The sequence below is a fragment of the Spea bombifrons genome, chromosome 8 (genome assembly GCF_027358695.1).
Source record: "Spea bombifrons isolate aSpeBom1 chromosome 8, aSpeBom1.2.pri, whole genome shotgun sequence".
NCBI classification, from domain to species: domain Eukaryota; kingdom Metazoa; phylum Chordata; class Amphibia; order Anura; family Pelobatidae; genus Spea; species Spea bombifrons.
In genome coordinates, this window is record NC_071094.1 from 7,700,093 (window position 1) to 7,713,657 (window position 13,565).

Consider the following 13,565-nt stretch of genomic DNA (forward strand, 5'->3'; position numbering starts at 1 on the left):
GATTAAATCAGTCATTAGCAGCAGAAACATTAATGTCATCTGCTCCAACAAGCCTTGGAGACTTACTTGGGGTCCCTTCCACCAAGGGAGAATTGAAAAGCCCCATTGTTTATTTGCGTTTTCTGGTGTATGGTTGACTTTTTTGGGAAATAGCATTTTTCGAATGCATTTTTCATGGTTTTATATGAAAAGATACACGCTCACAATTTTTTATCCCCTTTTTAGAATACTCATGATGCCAGGTTCTCATTTCCTGCACCGCTAAATGTAAGAATCCTGCGTGTGTATTTTGGCACCTGCAGCACCACTATACAACGCTTGTAATGACTTTATAATGGCTGTGCTATGGGCCATGGGAAATTATGACTTCTCCAAGGTTGTTGTAATTACGTAGGAAAGATCCACAGCTTTTTTTGTCGTTGCTACAGATTCTGCATTCTGTCTTTTTACCATTTCCCCCAGTAATGGATATATGCGCAGCTCTCATTATTATGTTCATTCTTTCATTTTCAGAACCACAATGCAACAAATAATGTTTTTGGGGATTACAGCAACGGTAAATGACACTAAAAAAAACACACTTTGTATTCATATTGATACATTATCGGCCCCTTATGGCCCTTCATGGACGACAATAGTTACCAGTAATTCTCCTTGTTTTTTTTTGCAGCAGCATAGCTTAGGGGACCTCGAGTAACTGCCTCTTTTGCCCCAACCACTCTAAATATTTTCTCCTCTAAATTGTATTCTATTCCTTCCATTGCTCCTTGTGGTCATTCCTTCTCATTGTCCTTCTCTGTCCTTTTCGTCTGTCCTTCTCTCTCACAAATATCTCCATCCCTCCTTTCCCTTCTTTTCTTGCATGTTCTTCATCACTCTGCTTTGTCATACGCAAACTTTTCTATTCTGATCTGTCCTCTCTTTGTCCTTCTGATGTTCTCTGATATTCTCCTCCCGCCATTTTATCTATCCAACAGCAAATAATCTCCAACTTGACATAATATGGACATCTCCTCCAGACACTCCATGTTCAATACAATTCTCAGTGTCCTATCTCTTTTCTTATCTCCTTCCCAAACTGCTCATTACTCATCATTCCATCCCTTTTCGTTGTCTAAGTCTACAACCCTTCCTTTTATTTTATACTTTTTTCCACCCCGTCTGCAAGTGTTCTTTACTTAAAGCTTCCATTTTAAGAACTCCAACTGAATATTATTGAGCAACACAACCTAGAATGTAGACTAGCCACGTGGAAAGGACATCATCTTGTGATCAGGTGTGTGACCACAGAGCCAATGCAGTCATAAACCATCAAAGATATCCAAATAAGCAGAAATATCTGTAAGACACACTCTCCTTGGCTGAGGTATTTGGGATTCACCGTGAGATATGAATATGCACATCTGTTACACCGTAATGGCACACCAGCTAACAACTATGAACGCCTCTCCAAAGCTCAGGGGGAATCTGGTTACTGTATGCAGGTCCATTGCTCTCAAAGCAAAAAGTATTTGAACCTCCAATCCCATTGAATAGCACCAAGAAAACAAGGCTAACCCCATTTTCTATGGGAACCCAACTATAGAGTCCATGGGTGGATAGCCAAAAGCTAACCGCCACGGCATAGCTGTCTACATCTGAGATCTCATGACATCGTAAATGAGACACATATTTTAAATGCTTCTCGATAGATATCCTAACACATCCCTACCCTGTCTTCTTCTGGACGAGTCTTACATTTATTCACCATCATTTCCATAATACTTTACCTTTGCTAATAGGGTATATGCTAATGATAAATTCACCCCATGACAATTGATCCTGTACATGGACTGTTGGAACAGATAAACACTCTTTGCTCCTCCTAAAGTCATTGGATGTTGGAGACATAAGTGTTCTTCTGCAGGTGGTCCTCAGTATTCTAAAGGCAGAAACACACATGTATTCTAGAATAAGTAGGCCTATTTACCCTGACTGGTGTTATATACAGCTTGTCACACACCTTGATAGATAGCCAGTGTCTTTCGTACTCCTTTCATACTCCTTAAGCCCTGGAAGGATTATGCTAACAAATTAGATCTTTTCTCTGAATTAATTTTTTCCTCATGAACAATATTGGGCTTCATTAGAGGAACTGTCACTCAAACACAGATATTATGTAGCTAGGGTAATGATGCAATGCAAATTAACATATTGATACTTTGTTATTAAATAGGATTTTTCAATGTTATTGCATGCGTTATAATCAGAAGATCACCCCGCTGTTCCTAATATTTTTTTTTCAGAAGGTTTTTTTTTTTTTTTGGTAATTGTACATTGTTTGGGGGCCCGTTTTAATGTGACATATCTCAAACGGCAACATTTGTTTGTCTTGATTGTGTAGCTGTCTCTCGCACTCTTTCCCTGTCACTCACTAACAGAGATTCGCACTCACATCGCACTGACAGTCAGTTACATTTAATGGTTTTATCAGCAGTTAACCCTGGCTGTCAAAACAACCTTTTTCCGGTGGTTATGGGACATTTTGCCTGAGCTCTTTACGATATCAGCACTGACTCAAGATCACGTGGTGTATTACGATAAAATCACCAAAGGGCGGGTGAGCCGGAGCTTTAACAAAAGGGCTTCTTTGATAAAATAAAATCTTATCCTATTAATTAAAGATCAGAACCAATGTTTTATATTTAAAATGCAACGGCTCCATGCCCCCCGGCTGGGCATTTGATGAATTAACGTCTTCGGAGTTTCACACACTGAGATTGAGATGCCGGTATGGTTAAAGATTTACAGTACGTCGCTTATAGCCAATACCGTCTATTTAATTGCATTTCGGCACCGCGGACAGCTCCCATGGTGCAAGTAGGAAATAGCGTTATGCAGCGGGCTCCAGCTGCTCGGCAATACAGATCACTGTCTTAAAATTCTTACCAAAAGGACAACCTGATTTCAAAAGGAATTCAACCTACGATTATAGAAAATAAATTATTTATTTTACAAGATTTATGTAAACCTGCGCTATAAAAAAGAATTATATAAAATGTTCCGAGATATAACAGCCAGGCATCAGTTAAATGACTTATTTCATTAGGTAATTAAATATTAACCAACTTAAAATGTAAATTAAATAAATTAGAGCCTGTATAAAGGGTCAGGTGCTGGTAATTTCTACCTATTTCCCACCAAATCATTTCAGGATGATCTTAGTCCATGTCGGGGTGCACATACCACACGTTGAGAAGCCGAGTGAGCAGGTCTGGACTCAATGGTGTATTTTGTTACACCTAGGGGGCATTCTGAGATGGGTGGAAGGATGCCAATGGTGCCACCCATGATGAAGAAGTGATCTGTGCTTCATGGTACAGGGCACCTGCTCTCTTACATTGCTGCACATTGCAGATAGTTGGGATATGATGTCATAGGCCTATCCAGAGTGTGGCTACCAGAGGTCTAGGTGCAAATAACCAAAACTACACCACTGGACCACCAAGAAAGAGCCCACAATATCCGATAGCTGCAGGTTGGGTCCTTCCATTGGTAAGTGGCAGCTAATCATTCTCCCTATAAACATCCCTGTTTGGACCAGATTCTGAAGAACAATAGCTGACGACGGTTTGGCGTGGATTTTTGGCCATACCCGCTTCTGGTGCGTGGCCTGTTGAGGAGCTATTCGTCACACTTCACACGCACATCCCTGTTTCTATAGCAGCAACTTTGCAGGGGAAGCTCGACAACACAGGGAATTAAACACATAAAGGCGGCAAGTTACTCCATAGGAGAGGAACACATAAAGGCTTAAACCCTGTGTGGTGTTTTGGTGACTCACAAAGAAAATAGGGGACGAGTAAGTGGAAGATCGAAAACAATGCTTATTTTACCGATTACCGTACTTTACTGAAAAGCGACATAACAGCAACGGAACCACATTTTTTTACAATAGGTAATTGGCAGAGATCTCAGAATGTTTCCATGGCAACTGCACATCTTATATGAAATGTAGGTCTAGTATGGTGTTTCTTTCGGTGAAGCCAACAGCCTGGACCTGAAGAGGCATCAAATGTGATGGGAGTGTAGGTGTGATGGAGAACGTATGTACAGGCGAGGGGGGTGTATTTGAAATTGTACATGTATCTGCAAAAAACGCATGAGAACCACTGCCCTGGCCACTATGTTTCCAGCGATCAGCTTTTTGAACAGACTCTAGCAGGGATGGGCTAATCACAGTATATTAAGGTAGTCATGGGTGGCTTCATATATTTTACGGCTGGCATATTGGGAGCTAGAGCTACGTATCCCTTCTGCCCATGCTTATATACTTAATTCACAATCATTTCGCCACAGTAGATGGCCAGGGGCCCTAGGCAGTAGCCTAGGTTGCCTTGTGGATAGTCTACCTATACAGTCACTGAACTTTTTCTGTGTCGTCTTACGCTCCTATGGATGCCTTTCTTTAGGGTTGTTAATTTTTTTATCTGGCCCAAATCCACAATGTAGCACCACAGCCCACATAGTGATGTTACCCTGCACTGCATGTCCACAATTGCCTGGATATGATGTCATGATAGACACTGGCCATGGAGGTAAGTGGTAGGGGGCAGCTAGAGCGCCTAGGGCAGCACCCAGTCAAGTCTCTGTTAATGCCCCTTAAAACCTTGGTCCCCATGCATCACAGACTATGCAGGTACTATGTTATGCCCTGGTTTTCTCCTTTTCTATCTATGTCTTAGAAGTTAAGAGTAGGCACCAGAAGCCACCACCTATGCAGTAAGGTCTATAATATAGACTTGCAGTACTAGAAACATTTACATTACATTCCACTGATAAAAGTCAATCTATTTTAAAGCATAAAAGATGTGAATGAATTAACACAAGAGGGTAACAATCCTGCTGAAGTTGATTTCCCAGTCACACTTCACAATCTCTCCTAGAATCTTCCTCATGCGATCCCCATTCTCTCTCATCTCACCACAAGTTCCCTTGATGTAGGTTTTTATTCCGGTCACACAATCTGCTCCAGTACTGAAATCAGAAGACTCATTATTATGGGTTGTTGCCGGTAGAATCTCAGAGAAGCTTTAAGGTGGTTTTATCTCTATAATAAAAACCCTTCTTATTCCTTCCACGAGAAAACCTTCTGAGAAAGATCAAAAGGAGAGAGCCCGAATGGGAAGGAGATAGTAGGAAAATGGCAACGAGCCAGAAGGTATGAGAGTTAAAGAATGGAGTAAAGATATGAGGAGGAGGGAGAGAGATACAGAAAGAAAGGATTAAAAGGAGAATATGAGCTAAAATATATGAAGTGAGTAAGAGAAAAAGTGTGGAGTGAGAGGAGAGTATAGGGAAATACCAGGAGAAGGGAGAATGGAATATAAAAGGAGAGAGAAATGGAACAAGTAATGCAAGAAAGCACTTGTAATATAAATTCGGAGAGTGTGCAGGTCGGTTAAGAGAAAGGGAAGGAAGGACAGAAGGGGAAAAGGTGTAAAGGAGAGGGAGTAGGGTAGAAAGGAAAGAGGGTGTGATAGAGGGTAGGAGAAAAGGTGAATGTGAATAAGGGATGTAGAAGAAGAAAATGGAGAATGAGAAAAAGTAGCAAAGCATGTTTACATTTAGGGAACAGAGAGAGAGAATGAGACACAAGGCACGAGGAACAGAAAATGTGTAGGCAAGGGAGAAAGTAAAGAGAGAGATGATGGAGAGGATCTAGGAAAATGCTTGAGGGAGAGATGGAGAAAACAGGAGATTGAGTAAAAGAGAGAAATGTGTGTGAAGCAGAATAGGAGTGAGAGAGAGTGAAAAAGGAGGTGTGTGAGATGTGGAGAGAGTTTCAGGAGGAAAAACAGAGAAAGTGTAAAAGGCAGAGTGTATAAGAGAGAACGAGAGGAGAAGAGCATGATGAAAGGAAGTGGAAAGGGAGGAGGGGAAGCAGGAGAGAACAGAGAGCAGGATGGAGAGAGTCTGAGGTACGACCAGGAGAGAAGGAGAAAATAAGTGTCCATGGAAGCGAGTGGCAAGGAAAGAAACAAAGGGAAAGGGTGAAACATGACGATAAAGATAACAGAGTGTAGCAAAAAATAAAACAGAGATAAAGTAAAACAGAAACAGTAAACAAACGAAAAAGGATCAAGTGGAAACAGAAATCCACATATATCAGATGAAGAGAAAAAGAGAAAAACACACACACACACACACACACACACACACACACACACATATATATATATATATATATATATATATATATATATATATATATATATCTGTCTATAGCAGGTAGAGGGACGTAAGGGATAACAGATTAAAGATATAGTGTGGACTAAAAGATCTGGCAGCTGGGAATAAAGATCACAAAGAAGGGAAAGGTCAGAAAACCATAACATGATCTGAGGACTAGAAACCAAATGAATAGGCTGAGCCCGATACCCCCATCTTATTCACCTACGCCATTTAAAACAAATATTCTCTACCATGCTTATGTCCGCACTCAAGAGGGTCCAGCCACATGGCCAGGGATTCCACCCACCATCCTGCAGGTCCTTCAGAAGCCCAGGCATTAGACGACTCTCCAACGTGGAAAGGGTTAAAACCGGGTCTAGTAATTGAGCTGTTGCATTGCTGAGGGCCAGAGAAACGCAGGAGGCTTTTTGATGTATGATGTGGTATAAATAAGGGGAATTCTGCTCCCAGGTGATAGAAAAGACATCGTTCTTCTATCTACAAAGCATACTAGCGTATGAAAAATAAGTGTAAGCACCTACCCTAAGGTATACATTATATATATATATACTATATATTATATATATATATATACATACATATACTTTCCACCAGCTTCCACATAACAACATATGTCTTCCATTTTATAAAACATGTTAATAAAACATTGAAACACATGTAGGCAAATACATACGATTCCTATCGTTCAACAGAATAATGCACATTAAGCTAAACAATAAGAGGTTAAGGAAATAGTCTCGAGCCACCCACTAAATTCATTAACTGACGTTTTAACCCCCTTGTATTTGGATGCCATTAATATCGGCACATGCTTACACAGACACGCATTTACACGCTAAATGTAGGTTCATAAACACACAAATATAGGAAACACGGGCTTTAAAGATGTTGCAAAAAGGAGCTAAGAAATGTTTCTTTATTAACTTGAGAAAACTGTTTCTTTTAGACTGAAATCGATATATTTTTTTATACCCGGGAAATTGGAAGCGGTATAATATTCTGAAACCGTTACTAGACATGTTAAGCACAAATCTGCGTGGTGCTCTTACGGGGTAGTTACATTATTAAGCGTTCCACAAGCTCGTGCGTACGAAACAATATTGTGATTTATATGTGATCAAGAACCCACAAAGAGTGTATATGTCACAGCTGGGCTATATGTGTGTTAGTACATGAGACAGCACGTGTACAGGTGTGTGCGGTAGCGCGTGGGCGTGAGAGACACATGTAAGGCTCCCAACGTGAAGGTAATCACGCTGAAAATTAGTGTAAATGTGAAAGCACAAATAAAAGTGGCTCCCGTCAGTATGTGTGTGCAAAGAGTGCAAGAGTGAGCACGTGTGCATGAGTGAATGTGTGTGTTAAATGTGGTATGTTAGTATGTGTTTAGCACAGGTGTTTTACACCCATAATTACGACAGAATATGGTAAATAGAAATTCTTATTTATGTGACTGCAGAGAGGTAATTGGCATGTGTTTGTTTTAGATTGTGAGTGTTTGTGTCTGAGTGTGGCGAAGCGGGCTAAGCGGGGCTAAAGACTGAGTTTAGGGGCGGATAGGTAAATGCTGTTATCATGATCTAGCTTTGAATCATACATGCATCTTGTAACCTCTCCGATGACCATATCACAAGCCCCGTTTCTGTCGCACAATGCCTGCTCGCACTGCTTAATCCGATTACCGGTCCATTATTTTGCATCTCCCTGGAATAATCCAATATAGCCACTATTTGCCTCCCAATTCCGTCATCCTCTCCTCTTCCCTTACATTCTTGACCACCCCGCGTTCCTTTCTCTCCATCCCGTTGACACCCACCAGCGACCACCCTGTATGCCCCAGTCCTTACCTGCAGCATCACTTTGTAATGCTCCTCTGGTTTCCGAACCACACACATGTTACATCCCATGTTAGCTCAGAGTGGGTGCAGGTCGGTGAGGGAGAGGGGGCTGATCACCCCCAATCTTGCCTGGTTTCGAGTCAAGGATGGGTGTCCAATGCCTCTTCTCCGGTCCGAAGGTAATAACTGCAGAGGACTGGACCCAGATCACTGGTAGACAAACCTTCTTCTATTATCCATTCAATGGGGACAGGTAATCCAGAAGGGGTAGAGAACGAAAGAAAGGGGGGAGGCTTGGCATGATGAGGAAGAAACAAGCAGCAGACCCCCACATCTTGCAAAAATGGGGTGCCACTTCTCCTCCTCTCCCCCCTATTAAAAAGGCTTTCCTCCAGGGCTGCCTTCCAACACTACCCAAAGAAATGGGGCATAGGCGGACGTAAAGGTTTATATAGAAAATAATGGATTCTTTGGCAGCTTCTTAAAACATGAAGCTGCTGACCCTCAGAAAAGGTAAGATAAGAGGGGTCTTCATGCTCCCCTTAAGCGCACTCTGCGCCGAAGGCACCTGTGCTAAATCAGTCTGCTGCAGAACTCGCACACATGCTTTCTTCTATGGCTGTATCTGAGCTCCAGCATTGCTAGGAAGGAGGGAGGGAGGGAGAGATGCAAGGGTGGTTTGGAGGGGGGGGGGAGAGAGATAGAAGGAGGGAGGGAGAGCTGGAAAGGTAGCTAATAAATATGGATGGTCTTTGGTGTAACACTCAGAGCCAATCTGTTAGACAGCTACGAAAACTGCTGGGAGAATTTCATCAGCAGCTCGGAGCAGTGGCCATGCGAGACATAATGGGAGGGTTACGGCGAGAGAGCAGCATTGACTGCAGGGTATAGGAATGCAGCGAGAGAGAGCACTGGTTCCACAATGGAGGTGTATGGAGAGATCAGAAAGCAGACATTTATTCCCATTACCTCCTAGGCGGCATAGATTTCCTTCTGCATTGTGCAAGGAGCATGATTTTTTTTCTAAATATGACATCAAACAGACTCCAATGAAATGGCCAAGGTCCCTAACACCCAGGAGCTTACAATCTCTCGGTACAACTTGGTTTCCCAGGAAATCCCGCCATGTTTCTGCAGGGCTATATGTCAAAAGCGCCTGTATAAACGTCTTTTAGAGCTTTTTTATGTATAAGCTGCGATCTTGGTGAAAAGTGCTAAAAGTAGATCAATCAGCGTCGCAACCGATGGAACGTTACCGAGCGCTGCACCATAATTTGCGTTTTATTCATCACCCTTAATATAATACATTGTACTTTCAGGCGGTAGTGAATACGTTAATGCCATTCACTGGCCAAAGTGTGTGCGGGGTCCTGCTGCAGGCCACTACACCTATTAAAAAAAAGCCATAAATATTCCCCACAGTCCCCTATATTGTGAATAACGAGTACCGGTTCTGTAGGTCCTCGTGGAACGGTAATCTGACAATGATTTCAATACATTTGTGGTTAATTATCCAACCCGTAGGTCCTGCAAAATAAAAGTTTCATCTTTTTTTAATGGTAAAGAGAATCCTCCATGAGTAAGGGTTTAGCCAGTAATTGTATTCAGTAGGGCTGTCTACACCAAGGCCATTTAATGCCAATGGTCCAGATCTCTCTTGCATTATTTAGCAATGCTCTGCAGGATGCTCCAAGTTAAGTGATGTCCTGCGGGTCCTGTTCCGTGGCTTGTACGAGATGTCTGTATTTGCCCGTCATGGGGGTTGTGCTGCGTTGTTAAGTTAATGTACTATGCATAGATCTTTATTTACTCTACTGATCCAATGAGGTCTCCGACAACCATAAGAGTCTTTCCAATGGTCACCACATAAAAGAAGCCACTTCTCCATGGTCTCCCTACCCATTCTTTCCTGCACGGGTTCCAAGCAGGGATTAAACTATAGTCTGTCAACCGTTTATTTTATCGACACTTAACCAGTATTTCCCAAATAACCCATTAAAGGACATTTGAGAGACTTGGCCTAAGCAACAGTGAAGAGCCCAAGGTACTCCATTGCTAACCAAGGTGGTGCTCAGCCACATTGGCACTGAATGGGTTAACTCTTCTGCCATGCAACATGTTTGTTGGGGCTCAAATCCAGCCTTGGCAGTGAAAAGGTTCATAAAAAAAAGACTTCATCAATACTTAACGTTCTAACCTAGAAACATAGTATTTAGCGTATTTAATGGCAGGTAAGAACCTTGTGGTTTTTCTTATTTTATTTGCATTTTCTGTCTTAAATAGCTGATTATGTGCCTCTGGGGCAACCTTTTATCTCTTGGGGGGGGATTAAGTGGCCTTCCGTGGCCTCGCTTATAGCTCTTCCTTATGGCTCACGTTCTCAGTCTACAAACCCCTTCCCTGATACGTAATGCCGTCCGTCGGATCTGCTCAGTATTACTCGGTGTTGCTCCCGACACGCACTCTCGTTCTCCTGCAGGGTTATGTATCTTTAAGATTCAGGCTGCAGGCGTTTGAAAGCTTGGGAAAAACTCCAGGCATCTGTATTGCCAATGGCATAATCAATAACTTGAAGGCAGCGAGTGCATGAGACGTGAGGGGCGATCCGATTAATGAGTTAGATTCAATAAACCCAGAGCCTTCGTCCAAGCACTTGGCTCCAGAGGACTTAACCAGGATTTGTGGGCTTTAAACCAAAACCCTTCCTGTAATCAGCTCAGTGTTTCTAGAACAACGAGAAAAGACATTTACTGGTGTACTTCTGATGTATAATGTACACACATATCCATACATACATACATACTTATCCCATAGTGGTGCTGCTCCATCTCTTCTGCTCAACACTTTTGTAACCAATTGCAGCCTTCAAATCATCAGTATGAGTACCGTGGAATGACACAACATGTCATGTGACACAAAGGCAGGCACTGGTAGGTTGTTGCCATAGAAAATGAAAAAAACAACATGACAGGTCCTTAATGCTTATTTACTTTTACAAGAGCCAATCAGCTTCCACCAAAGGTGAGGTAGTCATTTCATAAGGTAATTTCAATATGGCTGCCTACAGTAAAGTGAATTGCTTATACCTTTTCGTATACACCTACCACACACATTACAATGGCGAGAAGGAGTGAGGTGTTATGTATGATAGATGTCGTGAGAATGGTGAGTAGTAGGTGTGATGGAGTGAGGTGGTATGTTTGATAGATGTGATGAGAGTGATATGTTTTAGGTATGAAGGGGTGAGTTGTGGTGTGTGTGTGGTGGAAGGGAGGTGTTGTGTGTGATGAGAGCGATATGTGATAGGTATTAGGGACATATGTGTGATAGGTGTGCGTGGTTGATGTGTGATGAGAGTGAGGTGTGATGGTAGAATGAGGATGCTTTGGTGTTAAAAATGGTTCTCACTATCTGGAATTGTCACTTGACATCGCTCTGGTGGGGCTGTATGGGACACTAGGCCTTTCCTTAATAAACTTTGCTGTGTACAATGCATGACCCTGCTGTAAATGACTTTTGCTCGGTGAAGCTCTCTTAGGAATTTTGGGTCAATATGAAGGTCAACTGGGTTCAAGCACTGACTTGTGGTGCACCGAAAGGAGAAAGCCTAAAACCATTTGCCTCCAAACAAGTGCAGTTTCTGAAAACCACGGCTCCAGAGAGCCTGACCCCGGAATCCGGTCCATTCATTCCGAGACCCTGAGCGGTCACACACATGACAACCGTAGCCTCGGTACAGGTGACTGATGGAGAGCAGATCTGTGCGCCTTGATGACGTCAACGACTTATTACGCAGCACCCGAGCACAAACAAACCAATTAGCTTTTTATTACGAGGCTCATTATGCCGGCAGCACATCGCACTTGTAACTCAGCAAAAAAATTTTTTGTGTATTTATATATAATTATGTACCATCAGATTAATCTACATATGTCTAGTACATACGTGTATAGCTTAGCGTGGTCATGAGCAGTCTTGATGATCCAAAACATGGGGGCTTTCATTAGATTAGATTTAATGTGTTTTTATTTAAATAAACACACGGTTAATTAGTAGATCCACACACAAACTTCGTTGAGACGCACAGTCAGAATCACACATTTTATTTTAGCTCATTTTAGGCGTAAAATCTCATTAGCGTGTATAGCATTGTCTGTGCCTTCGGTTGGCTCGCTCTTATTAACTGTTAAATATTCTCCGCAGAGGAGCACTGGGGATTTTACGGTGCGGAGAGGAACGTCGGACTCCATGTCCGACACGAGACCATAGCTTGGTCGGAGACTAATTCCTCCATTCCCTTTCTCTGTTTTCGAGGCCAGGGAACCGGTCTCAGTCACGTTCGAGAAATCAGAATCACATCCGCTGAATCCAAGCCTGTTGTGACGCACACAGACAGTATCATAAAAAATATAATTTTATATAAATAGACAATAATGATTGTTAAAAAATACAGATTGTGTATAGGAAAGAGGTGATCATAGTGTGCTAAATATTTGGTACTGTTATATGCAATGTAACATATGAGAAATACAATAGACTATAAATATATATACATACATATATATATATATATACTACAGTTAAACCTTTTGCGGTCACTTTTAACATTCTTATTTTTTAAAGAAAAGCACATTTTGTCCATTAAAATAACAGGAAATGAGTCAGAAATCCAGTGCTAATGTTGTAAATAACTACTGTAGCTGGAAACGTTTGATTTTTAATGGAATATCTTCATAGGCGAATAGAGGTCCTTTATCACTCCCATCACTCCTGTGTTCCAATTGGCCCTTTATCACTCCCATCACTCCTGTGTTCCGATGGCCCTTTATCGCTCCCATCACTCCTGTGTTCCAATGGCCCTTTATCACTCCCACCACTCCTGTGTTCCAATGGCCCTTTATCACTCCCATCACTCCTGTGTCCCAATGGCCCTTTATCACTCCCATCACTCGTGTGTTCCAATGGCCCTGTATCACTCCCATTACTCCTGTGTTCCAATGGCCCTTTATCACTCCCATCACTCCTGTGTTCCAATGGCCCTTTATCACTCCCATCACACCTGTGTTCCAATGGCCCTTTATCACTCCCCTCACTCCTGTGTTCCAATGGCCCTTTATCACTCCCATCACTCCTGTGTTCCAATGGCCCTGTATCACTCCCATTACTCCCTTATCACTCCCATCACGCCTGTGTTGCAATGGCACGTTGTGTTTACTGATCCAAGGTTAAGCAGAGCTAGAAAAACAACTAAGTGACCCCAACATTTTTAACAGTATTTATGTGATAAAACTCCCAAATAGTGGCTTAAGGTCAAGGCTTTTGTCTTTCCACGCAATAATATATTTTCTCTAATAAATCCTGTGCGTTCCTAAAACCCAGGACAAACTGTCCTAAAGTATTTTTCATTATATCTGCTGAGTAGGATGGAGCCCGGAGTTACTTGCCCAGATGAGGCAATCAGACAGTCTCTGTGGGCTCTGATGACATCACTGC

At 42.2% G+C, this 13,565-nt stretch overlaps 1 protein-coding gene across 1 annotated transcript in view; it reads right to left on the bottom strand.

Moving 5' to 3' along the window:
* The window catches only part of PDZD4 (PDZ domain containing 4), a 41,613-nt gene extending 32,964 nt beyond the window's left edge, over positions 1–8,649 (bottom strand). Inside the window, exon 1 of the mRNA XM_053472885.1 lies at positions 8,082–8,649. Coding sequence (XP_053328860.1) covers positions 8,082–8,141 — 60 coding nt within the window. The 5' untranslated portion in view covers positions 8,142–8,649. The remainder of the gene's footprint in view (positions 1–8,081) is intronic.
* Between the last annotated feature and the right edge of the window lie 4,916 nt (positions 8,650–13,565).